This window comes from Sinohyriopsis cumingii, unplaced genomic scaffold (assembly GCF_028554795.1).
Source record: "Sinohyriopsis cumingii isolate HCF-2022 unplaced genomic scaffold, ASM2855479v2 utg001397l, whole genome shotgun sequence".
NCBI classification, from domain to species: domain Eukaryota; kingdom Metazoa; phylum Mollusca; class Bivalvia; order Unionida; family Unionidae; genus Sinohyriopsis; species Sinohyriopsis cumingii.
In genome coordinates, this window is record NW_028315993.1 from 4,205,304 (window position 1) to 4,229,467 (window position 24,164).

The following is a 24,164-nucleotide window of genomic DNA, read 5'->3' on the forward strand; positions in this document are numbered from 1 at the left end:
GCTTATCAGGCTTGTATTATTTCAAGGTCCTCCAACAATACATGCTTATCAGGCTTGTACTATTTCAAGGTCCTCCAACTATACCTGGCTTGTATTATTTCAAGGTCCTCCAACTATACCTGGCTTGTACTATTTCAAGGGTCCTCCAACAATACCTGGCTTGTATTATTTCAAGGTCCTCCAACAATACATGCTTATCAGGCTTGTATTATTTCAAGGTCCTCCAACAATACATGCTTATCAGGCTTGTACTATTTCAAGGTCCTCCAACTATACCTGGCTTGTATTATTTCAAGGTCCTCCAACTAAACCTGGCTTGTACTATTTCAAGGTCCTCCAACAATACCTGGCTTGTATTATTTCAAGGTCCTCCAACAAAACCTGGCTTGTACTATTTCAAGGTCCTCCAACAATACCTGGCTTGTACTATTTCAAGGTCCTCCAACTATACCTGGCTTGTACTATTTCAAGGTCCTCCAACTATACCAGGCTTGTACTATTTCAAGGTCCTCCAACTATACCTGGCTTGTATTATTTCAAGGTCCTCCAACTATACCTGGCTTGTACTATTTCAAGGTCCTCCAACTATACCTGGCTTGTACTATTTCAAGGTCCTCCAACTATACCTGGCTTGTACTATTTCAAGGTCCTCCAACTATACCTGGCTTGTACTATTTCAAGGTCCTCCAACTATACCTGGCTTGTACTATTTCAAGGTCCTCCAACTATACCTGGCTTGTACTATTTCAAGGTCCTCCAACTATACCTGGCTTGTACTATTTCAAGGGTCAATATGATGTTCAATCAGAAGTATCAGTGATGAAAAGATCTGGCAGCCACAAAGGACCAGCTTGACATGGCAAGATGTGTCTGGCAGCCACAAAGGACCAGCTTGACATGGCAAGATATGTCTGGCAGCCACAAAGGACCAGCTTGACATGGCAAGATGTGTCTGGCAGCCACAAAGGACCAGCTTGACATGGCAAGATGTGTCTGGCAGCCACAAAGGACCAGCTTGACATGGCAAGATGTGTCTGGCAACCACAAAGGACCAACTAGACATCACTAGATGTTTCTGGCAGCCACAAAGGACCAGCTTGACATTGCAAGATGTGTCTGGCAGCCACAAAGGACCAACTAGACATCACTAGATGTTTCTGGCAGCCACAAAGGACCAGCTTGACATTGCAAGATGTTTATGGCAGCCACAAAGGACCAACTAGACATCACAAGATGGTTCTGAGTCATAACAATGATTCCAGAGTTTTAGTGGTAACAAGATTTTCAAAAGGGCAATTGTGTGTTGTCTGGCATCTCAAATATAACGCAACTTGTTGTACCCACCAAGCCGTATCCTGTGGTCTGCAAAATAATTGGCGCCACAATGTGTGATGAGAGACAACAAAGTGGTGCTGTCCTTGGGCCATGAAAAATGCTCCCTAACTACCCTCAGGGTGGTCTGAGTTTCAGACTCCTGTTTAATGTCAAACTGGCACCATATTCATTGGGGACCAAATGGACAATAAAAATGAATTATTTTGGAAATACCCATCGTTAATACAACTTTCTGTTCTGGTTTAGCTGCAATAAGAAGATTATCAAGATTGCTGTCAGCGTGGCCATCAGCACTACCTTCAGCTAGAGCCAACTTGGCTTCATAACAGCTAGTCTCAACTTGGCATCATAACAGCTAGTCTCAACTTGGCATCATAACAGCTACAGCCAACTTGGCATCATAACAGCTAGTCTCAACTAGGCATCATAACAGTTAGTCTCAACTTGGCATCATAAAAGCTAGAGCCGAATTGGCATCATAACAGCTAAAGCCAACTTGGCATCAGAACAGCTAGTCTCAACTTGACACCATCTTCAGTAAGAGCCAACTTGGCCTCATAACAGCTAGTCTTTGAGTGAATACCCCATACTGATATGACCATCCCACCAACCAAACCATGGCATGTTTTAAGTCTCATAGCAATCTTCCCAGTATTTTAGGAGAAGTTATAATAACAAACATGTACTAACTGATGGACAGACATCGGGTGAAGAACAGAAGACAATAGTCCAATAACAGACTACACACCATCACACAAACTTTTCTGATCTACAACCTGTATAGCTAAAACATGCAAAATAAACAGGGTATTCTGTTTCCTATACCAATGTAGATTTTCTTGAGAAACAATTATATTGTATCTTGTGCTTCATGTTTACATTTATCTGGAAGGGCTTTGCTGAATGTTTTAAAACTTTACCTTAAAAAGCAACGTATATATATATATATATATATATATATACAAACACACACACTTGCATGCATAGATAAATAAATTGACTGAAATAATATTTTACCGTGAATCCCATGGACAATGAACATGGGTGATATTATGAATATTTTTAATGGCAATATTTTCAACATATATAATTTTTTTATGTGGTGCCAAGCAGCCAAATCTTGCATACTAGTTGGAATATTTTTAAAGGCAATATTTTCAACATATATAATTTTTTTATGTGGTGGCAAGCAGCCAAATCTTGCATACTAGCTGGAATATTTTTAAAGGCAATATTTTCAACATATATAATTTTTTATGTGGTGCCAAGCAGCCAAATCTTGCATACTAGTTGGAATATTTTCAGACCTGCCAACCCTGACGAGTCAGTCTCAGCAAGGCAGCTGATTTGTTTCCGTAAGATTGACCAGTTTTCATTAAGGTGCAACAAAATATCAATAACTGCTGTCGTAAAGCTGGAAAATGTATTTAAAAGTTTGATGCAAGGATGATGAACAGTATGTTCAATTTAAAAGTTTGTTAAGTATGCTTATACCTTATTTACCAAACTCTAGTTCCAAACCATATGCAGCTCAATGGCTTATTGCTGTCTCTCAACTTTACATAATTCTTGGACATTCTTTTCTATAATCAACAGTTTGATCATGCAGGTGCTTCACATGAACAAATAGGTGCAATTTAAAGCATGGGGTGCTGCTGTAAAGTTAGTCTGATTCCCTGACTAATTTCAGTGATTCTACGATGAACCAATTATTCAGATTTTTTGGCAACGATAATTTTTTCATAGTTTTTGCTAGTATGCCGTAAGTCCGTATTTTAAAGGTAATTTTCATAAGACTTACGCCAAAATCGTTGACCAGACAGTTAAGCCATAACTGACCAGACAGCTAAGCCCTTGTTGACCAGACAGCTAAGTCCTTGAAGCCTTTAAACAAACCTGATTTGAGAACTGACTAAACAGTTAAGCCCTTGTTAACCAGACAGGAAAGGCCTTGTTGACGAGACAGTGAAGCCATAACTGACCAGACAGATAAGCCCTTGTTAACCAGGTTCTATCTCCACTGCTTATACTGACAGCCATGCATACACTATCATGCACTGAAAAATGGCGTTAAACCCAATGCAACAGCAAAAACATGTAAATTTGTACCTTTCTTCCATCAGCCTTGCACCTCAGCAGCTCTTGTTCCAAGTAGAGCCACCGGGCAGGTATCTGCTCTCCCCAGTATGGTTGCTGAGATGCCACCTTTACAATCGTCCTCTTCAAATCCTCCAAATTGCTGTCTACAACAGTGTTATCAATTGCAAAGTCCTCAGCAACTAAGTGAAACCTGGTAGGTTTGTCACTTAGACGCGAGCGGATCTGTCTGAAATATCTCTCACAGATCTCACTACGATAATCCTAGAAATGAAATGACATTTGACATGAAAGTCGATCATCTCTGTAAGAATGCCACATGGCATGATTAGACACTGATAAATTCATGTTTGATAATAGTTTCAATATCCTAAGAATACATTTATATCTTTGGTTTTGACCTTGAACTTGATATCATGGATCGAAAATAAATGACACAGTCACACCATTAAAGATACTTATCTTTTCAAAACTTGATTTGAATTAATTCATTATTACAAAACAACATATATCGTTTATTTATTCCAAGTTTTTAAGGTAGTTTTTGTGTATTTTCAATATTTTAAAATTTAAACTTCTGATGTGATGTAACAATTACAGTAGTGAATCACGGCAACATAATGGGATCATGTTGATTTTTATTCAACAATCCAAATACTAATTGGAGGAGATAATATCGTCCATCGGCTAGAGATTATTCAGTTCACATGCATATAATATGTAAACAAAGAGAAGAAAAAAACTTTAATTTAAAAAAAACCCAACAAAAACAGCATTTACCTTAGTTTCATTCTCGTCAATTCTCTTAGTTTCAACAGTGTGCATCGGACTTTTTGTCTTGAGGGCTGTGGAAAATGGCAAATAGGATACAAACATGTCTTTACCATCCAAACTGTTGTCATTTTAAGTTATTGTTAATATTAATAATAATGATAACCCTCTAATTAAAGCGTATGACTCTTATTACGATGAATACTAGATTCTATTATAATGTATTAGTAACTCATATGCTCATATGCTTTCCAATGTAATGTAGATAGTTACTATACACTACTATGACACTAAATATTATTATAATATATTGCTCTCAAATGCTGATATCTTTTCTTAAATATTGTGATATGGTTTCTGCACATATTACGTCAATGAATGTTGTTGTTGTTGTTGGGTTTAACGCCATTTTTCAGCACACGATGGCGGCCAGTATTAATGGTGGAGGAATAACCTGGGAAAACCTCAAAAAGAACCACCGACCCACGAGAAGCTACTGGCAAGCTTTCTCACGTACCCAAATTGGCTGAATCCAAGACTCGAACCAGCACAGACAGAGGTGAGATGGCAGTGATCCGTAACAAAGAGCTATTTAGACCACTCGGCCATACAGCATTATTGCAATGACTTAAGTTCTAGCTGATATTACTTCCTACTAATGGCATGAAAATTTATTTAACCATACAAGAGATGATGAATATATGTTTTTCAAATGGTTGATGTGGGAACAATACCTTTGCAAGCGAAACCACAACAGACATCATGCATGTACTAAGAACATTCCCAACTTGTTTGACCAAATTTGGCATAGCCATTTTTAGAGAAAAATGTGATTTTCGAATGATTACTATGAAAGTTACACTGTTGCCAGAGAAGTCACCCCAGACTTAATTTTGACAGAACATGTCCTAAGAATCATTCTTGGCTAAACTAACCAAAATTGAGAATAATGTGAATTGATATCTCCCATCATTTTGAATGCTGTGAATAAATCCATACTGTATTAAATCTTTGATGATGGCATGTGTTTTATAGGTGAATGAGGTTGAGAACATATGAGGAAATGTGTGTAAAAAAGCATGGATTTAAAACTTGACCTCAAAAACAAAATATACTGCATGCATAAAAAAATACCAAAAAATACAATTGTTTTGAAATTGTTGTACCTTTTCAGACCATTTCAAATCTAGAAGCAACTGGCATTAGGCAATTTGCAATATTTTCGGAGAGCGCACTTAGAGGTTTCATCTTTGAAAGGTTGATGAGTAAGTGTGTTGCAGTACATGTGACAACTACTTGACAGAAAATTACAACTACATAGCAGCATAAAAAATTAGTTACGCACGCTAGCTGAGTCTTTATGGTGTTATTTTATCAAACAGAATGCTCCCTCTGTTACATCAACTCAAAGCAATGTTATCCATGTGTCCTGTCACCATGACATCATATATTCTACTAGATGAACTCAAACCAACCTGATCCAAGTTTCTGGTCATGAGGCTATTATGCCAATATCTAATTCTCAAGATGAACGGCCTTAGATTACTCACCCAAACAAAACCCCCCCGAGATGTAGATCAGCACCACTTTCATCTGTCCCAACCAGACATCATAATATGTCCTGTGGTGAAAACCAGATGTTGATATTATCACACATCAAGGAGACGTAGTGATAAGATTTCCAGACAACCACCACGGTGGCCATGTTGGAAGTTGTATCAGCACCATTTTCACTTTTAATCAAATAAACATTGCAAGTCATCTGGGGAAACCCAATATCAATATGACTTATCTTTCGCACAATAGCAATATACCTATTTTCAAAATGGCCACCACAGAGATCATATTAAGGGTCCGATTGGCACACCTATTTTCAAAATGGCCACCACAGAGATCATATTAAGGGTCCGATTGGCACACCTATTTTCAAAATGGTCACCACAGAGATCATATTAAGGGTCCGATTGGCACACCTATTTTCAAAATGGCCACCACAGAGATCATATTAAGGGTCCGATTGGCACAACTATTTTCAAAATGGCCACCACAGAGATCATATTAAGGATCTGATTGGCAAACCTATTTTTTAAATGGCCACAACAGAGATCATATTAAGGGTCTGATTGGCACACCTATTTTAATTCAGTATCAGCCGGACATCTTAATAAGTTTTCAGCTGAAATTCCATTTCAATATTACTTTCCAAACTCTGTGTATGTGTTATTTGGATTTTTAACCCTTTAAGCCCCAATCCCGTCTGTAGGCGTGATCCAGTTTCTGCATTCAATGGCCGATCCCGCCTGTAGTCGTGATTTTTTTACTGCATTCAATGGCCGATCCCGTCTCCAAGCGTGATGAATGTGTGTTAGATTCAACGTCTCTGATTGGTTAGAAATGGGTTTATTCCAAGAACTAACAACTATTAAACCAATCAGAAATGATTTTACTTTCATTTGCGGAAATTTGAATTGTTCAGAAGCTAAGGGCTCCTGTTTTGAAAGCGGTTTAACTACACGTGTTCTGGTCATGAAAAATCGTCAATGATGGCGGACGTAAGAGTGATTTTTGATGAGAGCAAAAATTTGGAGTTTCTCGGGTTTGATCTTGAAAATACTGAGCAAGCTGAGGAAATATATGTTCGGCAGTTGGATATTTTGTGAGATTTCGATTCGGACATAGAAGTTTCTGAGATTGAATCGTCCGAAGATGAGGATGCTGACTGCGATGATGATCGAGTTCTTGAGGATAAACGCTGCACATAATTTTGTAAATTCTGTATAAATAAGTCGTGAAAGACTTGGACAAATAGGGAAAAAACATACATCACTGTGTAGACAAATTCATTTGCAATAAATGGTGAAACTTTCTTGGATTTTAATTGGATATAAGCAGAGAAATTAAGGTAAGAGTGAATGCATGTACACGATGTTTACAAAATTTTTCAAACAGGTAAAAACTCTGGGGCACACGCAGCTAGACACAGCTTAGCGTTGCTGGGGCATAGCAGCAGTGATACTGATAACGGGTCTGGGGCTGAATGAGTTAATGTAACTTTAACAATTTTTAAGTCATATCACGAAGATGTCTGCAGTGTGACAGTTTATAGTGATGACTGGCATTAGGGCATCATGCCGTAGACATGTAGCATCTTGTCACACCCAGTCACATTATCCTGACACCAGGATGACCAGTCCTAACACTAACCTCTTAATGATATGCACCTAGTGAGGCAGCTGTTGGTACCATTTTTTTAAAGTCATTGGAATGACTTGGCCAGGGTTTGAACCTGCAACCTCCCGCATCTGAGGCAGATGCTCTAATCACCAAGCCACCAGAGTGGTACTTTCCGTACTGAACAAGTAGTGATGACATGATTTTCAAGATACTGGATGTCTAATATACAAAATTTTCATTTAGAAATAACCTGATATCAAAAGATGTCTTTTAGCGAGAAGACCATGTTCATATGACCATAAATGTACATCTTGTGGGAGTGTTCACATGACCATACATGTACATCTTGTGGGAGTGTTCACATGACCATACATGTAGATCTTGTGGAAGTGTTCAGATGACCATACATATACATCTTGTGGGAGTGTTCTGATGACCATACATGTACATCTTGTGGGAGTGCTCACATGACCATACATGTACATCTTGTGGGAGTGTTCACATGACCATACATAGACATCATGTGGGAGTGTTCAGATGACCATACATGTACATCTCATGGGAGCATTCAAATGACCATACATGTAGATATTGTGGGAGTGTTCAGATGACCATACATGTAGATATTGTGGTAGTGTTCACATGACCATACATATACATCTTGTGGGAGCATTCAAATGACCATACATGTAGATCTTGTGGGAGTGTTCAGATGACCATACATGTACATATTGTGGGAGTGTTCACATGACCATACATATACATATTGTGGGCGCATTCAAATAACCATACATGTAGATCTTGTGGGAGTGTTCACATGACCATACATGTACATCTTGCAGGAGTGTTCATAAGATTTCTAAGAGAGACACTATTTTCACTTAGGAACAACTATCATAATAAATCTTCTAGCGAAAACCCAATATCAATTTCACTTTCCATTTAGGAAGAGAGGCAATACAAAACTATTTTTTAAATGGCCACCATGGCAGTCACACAGTAGGTTAGATCAACAGCATTTTGATTGAGAACCAACCAGACATCATAAGAAAATTTTGAATTAAACCTAATTTTTGTATTATATTCCATAAAGAAGGAGTAGCAAGAACAAGATGTTTTTTAAAAAAATTATATTTATCTCCACCAGATATCATAAGAAGTCTTTAAGTGAAGAAAACCCTGTTGATTTAGTGAAAACCCCATTAGCTCAGGAAAAGTAACAACAATTTTCAAGACGGTCACTGCAGTGGCAAAATTTGATGTTAAAGTGGCACCATGTTTGTTTAGGACCAACTAGACTTCAAAATGAATCTGAATGTAAAGTTTCAAGACAATCCTCCAAGTACTTTAGGGCAAGTATAAACTTCATGACAATCCTCCAAGTATTTTAGGACAAGTATAAACTTCATGGCAATCCTCCAAGTATTTTATGACGAGTATAAACTTCATGACAATCTTCCAAGTATTTTAGGACAAGTATAAACTCATGACAATCCTCCAAGTATTTTAGGACAAGTATAAACTTCATGGCAATCCTCCAAGTATTTTAGGATGAGTATAAACTTCATGACAATCCTCCAAGTATTTTAGGACAAGTATAAACTTCATGACAATCCTCCAAGTATTTTTAGGACAAGCATAAACTTCTGGACAGATGGATAATTTACAAAGACCATACCATAAGCTATTCCGGTTTATGAGCAGTAAAAATAAAAATTGGAATCTGGTGTGTATATTTTCTCATTATCGCTATTTTAGGTTTTGAATATCTGCCAAGATCAAGCTTCTATATTTGAATGCATAATAAATTCACTATTCTTTCAAATATATATTATCATAATGGTGTCATGTTTTACCCTATAGTTAACCAATGACCAGATTAAATATAGGTTTATCATTAACCATTTCAATTCCTCAAATTTCAATGAGATCACTGTTTATTTCATACCTTATCTCAACTTACATTCCTTGTAATATATCTATGCAAGTGAATTATTTGTTCAAGCACTGCATCCCTTCTTCATAAATATCTGTAGCAAATGAAACTACGCACAATTTTGTAGGATTTTTCATTAGAATGTAACATGGCATAGAAAGAGAGAGAAAAAGACAGAGAAATGTGTGTGCATGTATAATTGTTTGAAGTTTGCCATTTGCACCAATGAATAACTTAATTACAAGTTATATTAAGAGGATAAGTGTGCACTTCAAGGATTTATTAGCAATGAATGAAACTATTTCTGTCAATGTACTTTATGTATCCTGATTCAATCTCTATTTCAATTGCACAAGTCTATGTGTTGTTCTTATCCCCTTTCCATATTGAATCTCAGGGAAGCACGCATACATTAGACTGCTAGCATTTGACTATCAAATAAACAACCTTGTGCCAAGTGTGGTAAATTTCTACCCAGCAGTTGACTATCAAATCAACAGCTTATGTGCCAAGTGTGGTGAATTTCTAGCCAGCAGTTGACCATAAAATGAACAACTTATGTGCCAAGTGTGGTGATTTTCTACCCAGCAGTTGACTATCAAATCAACAGCTTATGTGCCAAGTGTGGTGAATTTCTAACTAGCAGTTGTGGACAAGACCGATTTATGGCACATGCAGACAACGCTGTTAACATCAGTTTCTTTAATATTAAAATTAAGAATAGTCTTGACAGACCTTTCTTAATGGAGCTAGAGGCGGCCTGTTTTGTTCCTCTTCTTTTTCGTTGATGCCTAAGGGAAGATATATGTGTAGACTCTTGGCTGGTGTATTCCTTTGGTTGCTTTAGAGAAACTGTAGGTTGCGGTGACGTGATTGAGACGGGCATTCCTGTTTGGGATTTTTGGGATTGTTTACTTTCATCCATGTCGTGATCAATTGGTCTCTGATAAAAAAAAGTTAATATGTTTCTTACCATAAAGTGTGACTATTTATCGCATGAAAAATATGATTGAACAATGCAAACATGATAAACAGTTTAAGAATCATGTTCCAGAAAAACTTCATTCACAGTAGAAAAACAATCTGTGACATTTAACAGAGCTGTAAATTTACTGATTTACATGGAAAAGCAGATAGCCAAGTTGCACAGCCGGTTTCAAAGGACATTAAATATGGAGTACATAAAATGTATTAATGACTGTGATCTTGATGACGAAATGTAAATTTTGCCATCACAGTGAGAAGCATAAGTGTATCAGGTTCATTCCTGCACCTCCAATAACTTTTATGATGACAAACGAAATATAAATTGCTGACCTGTAATCATTACCATGATAATATCACCCAAGTGAAACATATCCTCGTAGTAATATAAGTGTGCAATGCTTCATTCATTTATCTAGAACAGCTTAGAATTTAGAAAACAAATGGGAAAATATGACCAAAAGATACACTACTGACATCTGACCTAGAACTTCGGGAGAGCACCTCCAATTTAGTTGAAATAGTTGTACCAAGTGTCATACTTCCATCTCAAATGACTCTATAGTGTAATGTAATGAGGAAAAATAACACAGAACTTTACACTCAGAGACTGACCTCACGAATATGACACTCAATGTTTTGCATGGCATACATGTTAATGATGACACATAGTTATAACTTAGCCTCAGATGAAATGCTAGTGACTGGTTTTTAGAAGTTATTTCAAGTTTTTCTGTTTTCAGTATCACTTGTATAAAATTGGATTGTGATTGTGATTTGGATTTTTATCGTAGCTTTTACAATTTTACAGTTATATTGCTACAATGTCTGCAATGTGACAGTTTATAGTGATGTCTAGCACTGGGGCATCATGCTGCAGAAATATAGCATGATGTCACACCTAGTCACATTATCCTGACACCAGGCCAACCAATCCTAACATTAACCTCTTAACGCTGAGCACCAAGCAAGGTAGCTGTTAGTACCATTTTTGTAAGTCTTGGGTATGACTCGCCCGTCGATTATAACCAAGACCTCCCGTATCCGAGGCAGATGCTCTAACCTATAAGCCACTGGAGCAGTCTACAAAATTGGAAGACCTTCATGCCAGGATAATATATAAGAAGAAGAATACATTTTCTATTTTCAGTATCGTTGCCAAATTGATATTACATTTGTACCAATTGCCACGATGTCTTCTTGGTCAAATTCTGTTCTGTTTAGAATAAAATCGCTTAAATATTTTCCTTCATTAAGTACATGCCAAAAGCAGATATATTTGATAGTGATTTAGCATAATTTACATGACAATTTTTGTCAATTAGACCAAATTATGCTCAGTGGGATGAAGCTGATAGCACATAAGCACATTCAAACTTTCATTTGGAATACCCTGGATAGTTTTCAGATTAATGTTAAATTGATTTGGGATAATATTCTAATGATTCATACACTGTAAGTTATTTTTAATTCTTTCACTTTGTTTATATTTAGGAAAATTTTATGCTTTTGGGGTTTTACTTTACGCCCCTTGATGTAGTACAACAAACAATTTTAATTATTATATGTCAAACTTTCTGTTGAGTGATTGTAAATCAACTCCACAAACATGCAAAATTATGTGCTAACAATGACTGTTGAATTAGGTCACATTTATATTCTTTATTTTTCAATTTCTAAAGCACTAATGATTTGTTGTTTTCTGACTGGACTTCTTTATATGGTTGAAAATGTCCCCATCCTGGAATATCTTAGTCATTTAACATACATCAGTCACATTAATAAGGCCTGTATTATTTAAAATCAATGAGTCACATTAATAAGGCCTGTATTATTTAACATCAATGAGTCACATTAATAAGGCCTGTATTATTTAACATCAATGAGTCACATTAATAAGGCCTGTATTATTTAACATCAGTGAGTCACATTAATAAGGCCTGTATCATTTAACATCCATCAGTCACATTAATAAGACCTGTATTATTTAACATCAATGAGTCACATTAATAAGGCCTGTATTATTTAACATCAATGAGTCACATTAATAAGGCCTGTGTTATTTAACACCCATGAGTCACATTAATAAGGCCTGTGTTATTTAACACCCATGAGTCACATTAATAAGGCCTGTGTTATTTAACATCCATGAGTCACATTAATAAGGCCTGTGTTGTTTAACATCGATGAGTCACATTAATAAGGCCTGTGTTATTTAACATTTGCCAACACATTTCTAAAAGCATACACTGCTCCACTAATAAATGCTCTTCATTATTATAACAAAGCTGCAAGATTAGTTTTCACATTGAAGAAAGATCTATTTTTTTCGAAAATTTATTACATACAGCTGGTATAAATAGCACATGATAGTTTTAGCAACCAACTCATAAGGCTACGATAAACAAGCAAACCCTTACAGTATTGTTGCAACAGCCTTCTCAAATTTATATGACTGTGTGGGATTAGCAAAATGACAATAATGGCAAAAACACATTTTATTGCTTTAATCCTGTTTGTAATTTGAAATGTAACTAATGATTTCAAAGGAAAGAATAAGACATCAGCGAACATCAGTGGTATGATTAAACTCAAGGCACACATGTTGGTTGCTATTACTTGTGAAGGCCAGATTTGCAAAGAAGTGAATATTCTCTAAGGTTTTATGATCACATAACACATTTGAAGAAGAAAAAGAAAACCTGACTTCAATAAATCCACTTCTAAATAAGTGAAAGCACATTGTAGTATCTGCTGGGGCTTGTAGGCAAGGATGGTTGCGATGCAAGGGAGACTGGAATACACAAACATAGCATAGGGCTTTACACTGACAAGGTAATGGCATTCCTGTTTCATAGCTACGCCATTTGGGTGGGGATATTACAGTATACGTGATTTTTTATGTTTTATTTAACTGTATCAATATGTATTTTTCAAGCCGATAACTGTACAAATGTTTTGGAGCTAATCACAAAAAAGTACCTGCTTATTCTAATTACAGCTGTAGCCTTTAAAGACCTGTGAAACTCAAAACAATAAAACAATAGTGATGTTCCTGCCTCTTGTCAAATTTCAGCTGCATGCACTCGAGTATAATCCACATAAATATGTATCATTTTGTCAAATTTCAGCTGCATACACTCGAGTATAATCCACATAAATATGTATCATTTTGTCAAATTTCAGCTGCATACACTCGAGTATAATCCACATAAATATGTATCATTTTGTCAAATTTCAGCTCCATACACTCGAGTATAATCCACATAAATACGTATCATTTTGTCAAATTTCAGCTCCATACACTCTAGTATAATCCACATAAATATTTATCATTTTGTCAAAACTGAAAACTTTCAGGAGTAACTTATGAAATACCTGTGGAATTAAATCGACATGTGTTCCCACCAATATCACAGGGGGAGGGGTGACTGTATCAGATGGCCTCTGGGAATATGATGAATTCATGTCTTCCTTTTCGGTTGGAGCACACGAATGTATGGAATTCAACCAAACCTCAGCAAGCTCTGAAATGATCAAAAAAAACAAAATGTACTTATGACAGTCTAAGCACTGACATAATAATGAATAATAATGGTATTTCTATAAACAATATAAATTAGACAGTTTTAGACAGTTTCCAATTACAGTGCGACCCTGCTTTAACGCAATAATTGGGGTCCAAAATTGGACTGTGTTAATAGTGGGGTCATGTTAATGAGGAGTTTTACAGTATTTTATTTTTTCCAGAGAACAACGCATTGGTATGTATAAGTGTATTCATGTCTAATGTATATCAAGAATAGGGTATCAACACCATTTACTATTGTGCCATCGTGGCATGCAGATCATCCATAACGCATGTAATTCCATTGAAAAATTGCAAAGATTTAAAATATTCAATAATTTTTTCTCGGATCATTGTGTCTGAATTCAACAACTGATACAGAGCATGAACAGAGTATTAACACCATTTACTTACCGTCTGATATCATACTGTCATGGGATGCACTTAATCCATAATACATGAAATTCCATTGCAAAAACGCAAACATATTTTAACTATTCAATAATTCTGTCACAGATCATTATGTGTCTGAATTTAATGGGAAAAAGAAAGACGAAGCACATGTGCGGTTCATTACGTTTCTAGAATGGTGTCTGTAAACATTTCATACTGCTATATTTTTTTCATGTGTATTTCCATGTACCGATTTTGAGTTTGTGACTATCAAAAATATCAAAATGAGCTTGAGCATTCAGAATTTGGCTTTCAGAAATGGGAACTCCTTCTGAGCGAGCCTGGACAAACCATTCGTACAAGGCTGAATTCAGGCTTTCATCATTAGAAAACTTAATCCTTTTACGCTGTAAACCAGTTTCCTCTTCTAGAATGTAGGGTAGACTACAGAGTGTACTTGCTAATTCCTAGACCTCTGGCAAGCTAAGTTTGTTGCTTGCCCTTCTTTAGTTGATCCAGGGCGAGCAATTTCACTTGCGAACAACTTGGGTTTGTGAACTTGCTTTTCCATAACGGTGAAATATTTTTATAAAAAATAGGAAATTAATAACAATTTCATAAGCAAACAACATACACATGTAAAACCCGAGAACTAAATGCAGTGGGCCTGCAATGGTAACGAGTCACTTTTAAAAATATTTTTAAGCTGAATGCATGTACAATTTCATACCATTTCAATTTCCAGCTAATAAAGCAGACATTATTTACTGGTCAACTTAGTACATCTAATAACACCGCCAAGCCCAGCAAACATGATGGTGACATTCGTTTCTTTTATATTTATTAAATTGTGAGAATCTTTTATTAACCACCACATTGTCTGCTGCTTGGTTGTGTATGCAGTTAATGAAGAAACACCATCTTTACTGCAGACTTGTGTCTTAAGGATTTAGAATATATAATATTATTTTATCTGAATGGAATTTAGCATCTTTTCATTGTGCTATGATTGAAGAGAGTTAAGCATATTTACTGCAACATTCTGTCTGAAGAGGATTATCATATTTGCTGAAACGTTGTGTCAGATTTAGAGTGTTTACTGCAGTGTTGCATTGGAAAATGTTATTGGTCCTGTACATAACCAACTGATCCTACATTTCATCACACAAGATTAAAAAGTGAAGTCAATGACTTTGTGGTAAATTCAGGTCTACACGAATATCAGCCCTGAGTAAGGTCATTAATGTAATGAAACATGGTACATAGAGAACAACATAAGTTTAGATGTTTAAATCATTTGTCAAGAGTATTAAATTTCATTATCTTTTCTTGGCATCCGTCCATGGGAGACGATGGTGTACTCCAGAGTAAGTTGTTGTTTCACTTTCTTCCTGCGTGCTTTATGTTCCTGTGCTTCCTAGGCAGTTTGAAAGCCCTGTCTGACAGCTAGGTGCCTGGTGGAACAGTCATTAGCACAGCTCTCCAAGTCATTGACACTGATGTTGACCATCTTCATGTCCTTCTTGCAGACATCTTTGTAATGCAAACTTGGCTGTCCAGTCAGTCATGCACCTTCTGCTAGCCTTGGGAATGCAATTCACGTTGGCGCATTCCAAAACCCCGGTGTTGGGTTCTTTGTCCTGCCACTGGATGAGCAGAATGCACTGCAGACATCTCAGGTGGAAACTGTTGAGTTTCCTCTCATGTCTTGCATAGGTGGTTGATGTTTTGCTGTTGTACAGGAGTGTGCTGAGTACACAGCCTGGTGCTGTTGCCTTGGCAATCCTGCCATTCACTCAAAATCAATGGAGAGTGAGCTGGAGATGGTGGGCCCAAGGTATGTGAAGTTATCAGCAACTTCCATGTTGTACCCATCGATGGTGACTTCAAAGTGATGGTCAGTCCAAACTCCGTACAGGCGTGTGAGGTGGCATACCAGCTGCTGCAGTCCATCTTCCATGTGTGATGTCAAGGCTGCATCATCAGCGAAGAGCAATTCACACATGAGGACCTATGTAACCTTAGTTTTAGCACAGAGATGGGCGATGTTGAACAGCTTGCTGTCAGCCCTGGTATGGATGTATAATCCCTCGCTGCAGTCCTTGAATGCATACTGGAGAAGCATGGAGAAGATGGCAAAGAGCATCGGTACAAGGACACAGCCTTGCTTAACTCTGCTGCTAACTGGGAAGGCCTCCGACGTTGTGCCATTGAAGAATACTGTGCTGTGTTCTCGTGGAATGATGTGATAACAGCAAGCAGTCATGGGGGGCAACTGATTTTCTGCAGGAGCCTGAAAAGTCCACTCTGACCAACCAGGTCAATCGCCTTTGTCAGGTCTATAAATGCAATGTAGAGGAGCATCTGCTGCTTGTGACACTTCTCCTGCAACTGGCATAGTGAGAAGATCATGTCTACAGTTGACCTGCCGGCTCTGAAGCCACACTTGGACTATGAGTAGACGCAGGAAGCAAGGGTCTGCAAACACGTCAAGGCAACATGAGCAAAAGCCTTTCCAACGATGCTGAGGAGGGAGATGCCCCAATATTTTGTTGCAGTCGCTATGGTCTCATTTGTTCTTGTACAAAGTGATGATGTTGGCATCAGGCATGTCCTGGGGATGTGTCCCTGTTCCCAGCAGAGAGTATGTGCAAGGGCTGGAGCAGTGCTTATTTCCCGCTTTTGAGGACTTCAGGTGGAATGCCGTCATTTCCAGGAGTCTTATATTACATTCAGCATAAAATGGTCACTTTTCTTACCAGGGCAATGATACTTTCTGTCCTAGTTAACTAGATTACTTAGAGGCTGGCACAATAATCTTGATCATTTGGAGGCTGGCACAATAATTTTGATCATTTAGAGACTAGCACAATAATCTAGATCATTTAGATGCTGGCACAAAAATCTAGATCATTTATAGGTTGGCACAATAATCTAACCATTGATGACCAGTCTGAAATATCGACTGAGTAAGAATCAAGATCCTTATCCACTGACTTATCATCAATGATAGTATCAGAACTAGACCAAGCCTCCAATGAAAGTCATCTGCAGAAAAATGAGCTCCAGCAGTGGATTGCTGGAACTGGACCTGGACCAATCACATCAGCAAAACGCTTATAGTTCATTCAGCTTAGCATCATGAATGATCTCCACATCAGTGACTTTTTTAATCAATATCCTATAATGTAGATAAATTCACCTGCACTGTCTAGTTTTTCTATAAATAACAACTTTTACAAAATGTATATGTGTTATAATTTGTCAAATGAGTAGATCATGATTATTTACATGATGCATGCGTAAATCACATAACCAATTAATCTTTTGTATCAAAACGAAACGTCCCGTCACTCCAGGGCCAACATGAATGATTTCAGTACATATACCACTCCTGTAACTCTGCATGTTGATATAAGTGGAGTTCAACTTGAAATAAATTCATTAGCTTTGGCAACATTTTGAGAGGTTTACCTTGCATTAAAGTTCACTTAGCTACAGACTTGGATATCATGGGTGATGCTGCACTGAATGAACTATAATAGCATTGTCATGGGCTTAGAATACATCCTGTATTTACTTTCCAAACAAATTCTGTCATTCAAATAACATTTTCATTTGATAGTGTCATAGTCTTTTCTAATACTTCTTTGCTCCCCGCTCTATTTGCTTCCTAACTTGTGCTCCTCTATTCGTATAGCAGAGTGCACCACAGGGAACATACAAAACAATGAACCGGACCAGCATAGAGGAAATGTTATGATGGAGTAGCTTCCCCTAATCTCGCGAGCTCTCACGAATTCCATCGAGCTCAGCAAGCTGTCATCTAGATATTTAACCTCAATACATGTTGCACTAAAAAGTGTTCTCCAGAATAAAACGTCATGAACTAAGAATCATTAGCGAAGAAAGTGAAAGAAGCAGAACACAAAAAAGTAACTGTGGATCTAACTTTAATGAAAAATGGAAAATAATAATTCCCTTGACTGGAATACGACACATTCATTAGGATTAAAGGTGTGACTGGAAAAGTGAATAATCCTTTCGTGACAGGGTTTTAGAATTTTAAAAATTCTACCCTCGTTCGCCACAAGATATCTGGAGAAAACATTATAACCCAAGACATTCTTTCACAACAAAGAAATTAGTAAACATGCAGAGACAAATGCGTTTTTTGGATTACAAAGTCAGCAGGGCATTGCAGATTTTATTGGCTTTTAACTTTGCTGCAATGAAAGAAAGATCTTAAAGTTCAAGTGTAACTTATTAGAAAGAAGATGAATCATTATCCTCCTTGATATTTGGATAAATGTGTTATAGGACGAAGTACAATGAAAGCGATGAAAGTACACATTTTATGAAAGGCAGTAAATTAATTGCCGTTTGGTTAAAAAGATTTATTTGGCTTTGTATATTTTCTTGTATGTAATGTGTTGGGCTATAATATTACTTCATATTGATTATAAGGAGACTTAAAAGTACGACTTTAAAAGAAAAATGAATACAATTATTCTCTGAATGACAATGCATTTGCTTGTTAATTGTGCATGTTGGTTTATTTGTATGTTTAGAGAGAGAGAGAGAGAATGTTGTGCAAGTTGCAATATCGTATGTCAGTACATTTTTGACCCCCACATTTTTTATTTGACCCCCAGTTCTGACACCAAGGGGTATTTTTTACCCTCAATTTTACACCCCTAGGGGATACACTGAATATGCTTATTCCTGTTAAGCTCCCTTCCTTGAATTCAATGCATAAACATGGAACATGCTTATTCCTGTTAAGCTCCCTTCCTTGAATTCAATGCATAACAAGATCATTCTGACTCAATCTTCTAGTGCTTTTAATTTTTGCATGAGAATATAAATCAGCCATGGTAGTTTCTATTGGAAAATGATCTAGCCATAAGAATAAGAATGAATTAGGTTTTGTTATACTGGAAGAGACGGTTTAGTTTAAATTTGAGTGTGTTTGTGATTAGGATTTTTAACATAGCTTTAAAAAAATTTCAGTCATATCGCTACGATGACTGCAGTGAGGCAGTTTAATTGGTGTCTAACAATGGGGCATCATATCGCATACATGTAGTACAATGTCCCACATTATCCTGACACCAGGTCGACTATTCCTAACACTAACCTCTAAATGCTGAGTGCCAAGCGAGAGAGCTGTTAGTACCATTTTTTAAGTCTTTGGTATGACTCTGCCTGGGATCAAACCCACAACCTGCTGCATCCAAGGCGGATGCTCTAACCACTAGGCCAACATAACGGTTTAGTTTAAATTTGTTATATAAAAGCAAAATTAATTTCTAATATAGAACATACTATTTTATAATTGCAAAATAGCTTGTAACTTACCATGAACTCTGCATTTTGTTATGCCCTTACTGTCCAAGTAGCACCTATCTTCTACCAAATCACTGACTTTTCCACTAACATCTGAAACCAAGAGGTATATGGCACGTCTTGAAAGGAACATTTGGTGTGTCGTATAAAAGGCATACTGCCCTGCAAAGTCATACATTGTCAAGAGTGCATATTTGCCTCCATCTGGTTTTAATGTATCAGACTTTTCTCGCAACAGTTGTATCGTTTGTCTTGTCTGATCTTTCTTTTGACTTTCTATTGCAAGCTCTGGTCTGGCCATGTTGTCTGTGTCAGACTGAGTGAGGTTTATCTGATCTACAGTTGAGTTGGATTCATCTTGTAGACTAGCCATCGATAACTGATTTTGTTCCGTGTCCTGCTGAGGAAAGTGGCAATCTTGTGTTTGTTTGTCATAATCAACATCATGGAGCTTTGCATTGGTGTCAGGAGTTGATTCCCTTTCAAGTGGAGTCGTGATCGATTCTTTGTCAGTAAGTGTCTCCGTAGCTGAATGTTTCTCACTCAAGACCTTGACTAAGCGCTGCAGTAGATAATCGTGTTCTGTACCTGAAAAAATATACAATGTTTTTATAAAACGAAATTGCAGTTTCATGCCTAGCTCTTGATTTTTTAATGGTCTTCTCATTTACAGTTATATTGTACAGCAATCTAGGCATCATTTTAATTTGAAGAAGTCTTCATTTTCCATGACCATTCACACTTCTGTGCGAGTTTCTTGTGTGGGTAATCTACATGTATATATTACATATGTTGAGCCAATGGTTCATAATGCAACTAGAGTCAAGATGTAATATTCATGTAAATTGTTTTACAGTCAGCAACCTTAATTTGAAAAGACACCCTTCTGTATCTCTCTAGATACGGACATCAGACTAAAATGGATTAATCAGTATGAAAGTTCATGAAAATGGTGGAGATATTTGATGTGGAAGTAAACTTCACCTTCTTATAAATATTCTGTTGGGATTTTTACTTTGGCATAACAACGTATCAATAATGGATTGGCCATTTAATTGGCATAACAATGTATCAATAATGGATTAACCATTTAAATGGAAGGACAATGGGTAGGTGCTAGTTTGTTTTTTTTTTTTCTCTTTTAAACCTGGTTTTCAAACAGCTCAAAAATAATTTCGTTCTGGTTGATATAAACAAAACCCACAATATCTATAACATTGGGTGAAAAATGTTACATAGAGGTCAAAAAAATTTATGTTTTGAAAGAAAATCACAGGTCACTCAATCCACAGAAAAGTATTTGGTTGGTCCCTGTTGAAGTCTAAAACATAGTGGTGACTTTCAAACAGCAGTTTGCAAAATCACAAAACTGTGACATTTTAAATATCTTAATCTTAACTTCTCATACAAGTTGCAAAGATGGGATATGATTTGTTTGGAAAAAACAAATACTTCATTTTAAGATGACACCTAGACTGCTAAAAAAAATGTCACTGTACTGTAGATGCCAGTAAGAAATGGAGAGCTAGGTGTGGAACTGGAATTTCTCGAGTTACAAATTGTGTCCATTTTAATTTACTGAAAGGCCATGTATGATGACGGTTTTATAAATGTACTCTTAACTCAAAATAATATTTGTATGGTTTGGCCACATATTTATACGATGTTTGCATAGGGTACTTGTGGTTTTTACTTAGACTAGTGGAGAAATGTATTTTGTTGAGTACAACAGTGAAAAAAAACTTGTATGTTATATACCTCAATCATACCAACCACTAATACTATGAAACGTTTCCCAGAGCATAGCTGTGCAAGAAATTCTTGAACATTTGGCCGTAATCTTGTCATCAGACCAAATTTACACAGCACCAATTGTTAGAGCAGTGAGATAAACCTACCATCATAAAATACATATCATGGTTGACACAGAACTGGTCATGTGCCTGTCATGCATCTCATACCAACTATATAGATATGGTTGATGTGTAGATTGCCCTCAAATATGATAGACATGGTTGATGTGTAGATTGCCCTCAAATATGATAGACATGGTTGCTGTGTAGATTGCCCTCAAATATGATAGATATGGTTGATGTGTAGATTGCCCTCAAATATGATAGACATGGTCGAGGTGTAGATTGCCCTCAAATATGATACATATGGTTGATGTGTAGATTGCCCTCAAATATGATAGACATGGTTGATGTGTAGATTGCCCTCAAATATGAGATATGGTTGATGTGTAGATTGCCCTCAAATATGATAGATATGGTTGATGTGTAGATTGCCCTCAAATATGATAAACATGGTTGATGTGTAGATTGCCCTCAAATATGATAGACATGGTTGATGTGTAGATTACCCTCAAATGGGATCAACCTTCAGACAATGTGTCTGGTCCAGAACTAAAGTTATTATATAAAAATACCTTTTGCATCCTTTCAGTCACAGTTGCCAAGGTTTTTAAACCTTGACATCAAAATCAAAAGTCTTATATTATATCTATCATGGAAATCTCCACAAACATTAGTGATGGCACATGTATGATAAGTGTGTATAAGGCACATGGATGATAAGTGTATAGAGAAGGCACATGTATGATAAGTGTGTAGAGAAGACACATGGATGATAAGTGTGTAGAGAAGACACATGGATGATAAGTGTGTATAAGGCACATGTATGATAAGTGTGTAGAGAAGACACATGGATGATAAGTGTGTAGAGAAGACACATGGATGATAAGTGTGTATAAGGCACATGGATGATAAGTGTGTAGAGAAGACACATGGATGATAAGTGTGTAGAGAAGACACATGGATGATAAGTGTGTAGAGAAGACACATGGATGATAAGTGTGTATAAGGCACATGTATGATAAGTGTGTAGAAGGCACATGGATGATAAGTGTGTATAAGGCACATGGATGATAAGTGTGTAGAGAAGACACATGGATGATAAGTGTGTAGAGAAGACACATGGATGATAAGTGTGTAGAAGGCACATGGATGATAAGTGTGTAGAAGGCACATGGATGATAAGTGTGTAGAAGGCACGTGGATGATAAGTGTGTAGAAGGCACATGGATGATAAGTGTATAGAGAAGGCACATGTATGATAAGTGTGTAGAAGGCACATGGATGATAAGTGTATAGAGAAGGCACATGTATGATAAGTGTGTAGAAGGCACATGGATGATAAGTGTGTATAAGGCACATGGATGATAAGTGTATAGAGAAGGCACATGTATGATAAGTGTGTAGAAGGCACATGGATGATAAGTGTGTATAAGGCACATGGATGATAAGTGTATAGAGAAGGCACATGTATGATAAGTGTGTAGAGAAGACACATGCATGATAAGTGTGTAGAAGGCACATGGATGATAAGTGTGTAGAAGGCACGTGGATGATAAGTGTGTAGAAGGCACGTGGATGATAAGTGTGTATAAGGCACATGGATGATAAGTGTGTATAAGGCACATGGATGATAAGTGTATAGAGAAGGCACATGTATGATAAGTGTGTAGAAGGCACATGGATGATAAGTGTGTATAAGGCACATGGATGATAAGTGTGTATAAGGCACATGGATGATAAGTGTATAGAGAAGGCACATGTATGATAAGTGTGTAGAAGGCACATGGATGATAAGTGTGTATAAGGCACATGGATGATAAGTGTATAGAGAAGGCACATGTATGATAAGTGTGTAGAAGGCACATGGATGATAAGTGTGTATAAGGCACATGGATGATAAGTGTGTATAAGGCACATGGATGATAAGTGTATAGAGAAGGCACATGTATGATAAGTGTGTAGAAGGCACATGGATGATAAGTGTGTATAAGGCACATGGATGATAAGTGTATAGAGAAGGCACATGTATGATAAGTTTGTAGAAGGCACATGGATGATAAGTGTGTATAAGGCACATGGATGATAAGTGTGTATAAGGCACATGGATGATAAGTGTGTAGAGAAGGCACATGTATGATAAGTGTGTAGAAGGCACATGGATGATAAGTGTGTATAAGGCACATGGATGATAAGTGTGTAGAAGGCACATGTATGATAAGTGTGTAGAAGGCACATGGATGATAAGTGTGTAGAAGGCACGTGGATGATAAGTGTGTAGAAGGCACGTGGATGATAAGTGTGTAGAGAAGACACATGGATGATAAGTGTGTAGAAGGCACATGTATGATAAGTGTGTAGAAGACACATGGATGATAAATGTGTAGAAGGCACATGGATGATAAGTGTGTAGAAGACACATGGATGATAAGTGTGTAGAGAAGACACATGTATGATAAGTGTGTAGAAGGCACATGGATAATAAGTGATAAGTGTGTAGAAGGCACGTGGATGATAAGTGTGTAGAGAAGGCACATGGATAAGTGTGTAGAAGGCACATGGATGATAAGTGTGTAGAAAACATTAGTGAAGGCACATCGATGATAAGTGTGTAGAAAACATTAGTGAAGGCACGTGGTTGATAAATGGGTAGAAAACATTAGGGAAGGCACATCGATGATAAGTGTGTATAAGGCACATGTAG

The 24,164-nt window shown here is 37.0% G+C and overlaps 1 protein-coding gene across 1 annotated transcript in view; it reads right to left on the minus strand.

Moving 5' to 3' along the window:
* LOC149772559 (uncharacterized) overlaps nt 1–24,164 on the minus strand; it is a 187,672-nt gene that overhangs the window by 21,296 nt on the left and 142,212 nt on the right. The window contains exons 6-10 of the mRNA XM_089947658.1: nt 19,620–20,195; nt 13,676–13,824; nt 10,049–10,256; nt 4,213–4,277; nt 3,445–3,696 (exon numbers count right to left, since the gene is read on the minus strand). Coding sequence (XP_089803784.1) covers nt 3,445–3,696; nt 4,213–4,277; nt 10,049–10,256; nt 13,676–13,824; nt 19,620–20,195 — 1,250 coding nt within the window. The remainder of the gene's footprint in view (nt 1–3,444; nt 3,697–4,212; nt 4,278–10,048; nt 10,257–13,675; nt 13,825–19,619; nt 20,196–24,164) is intronic.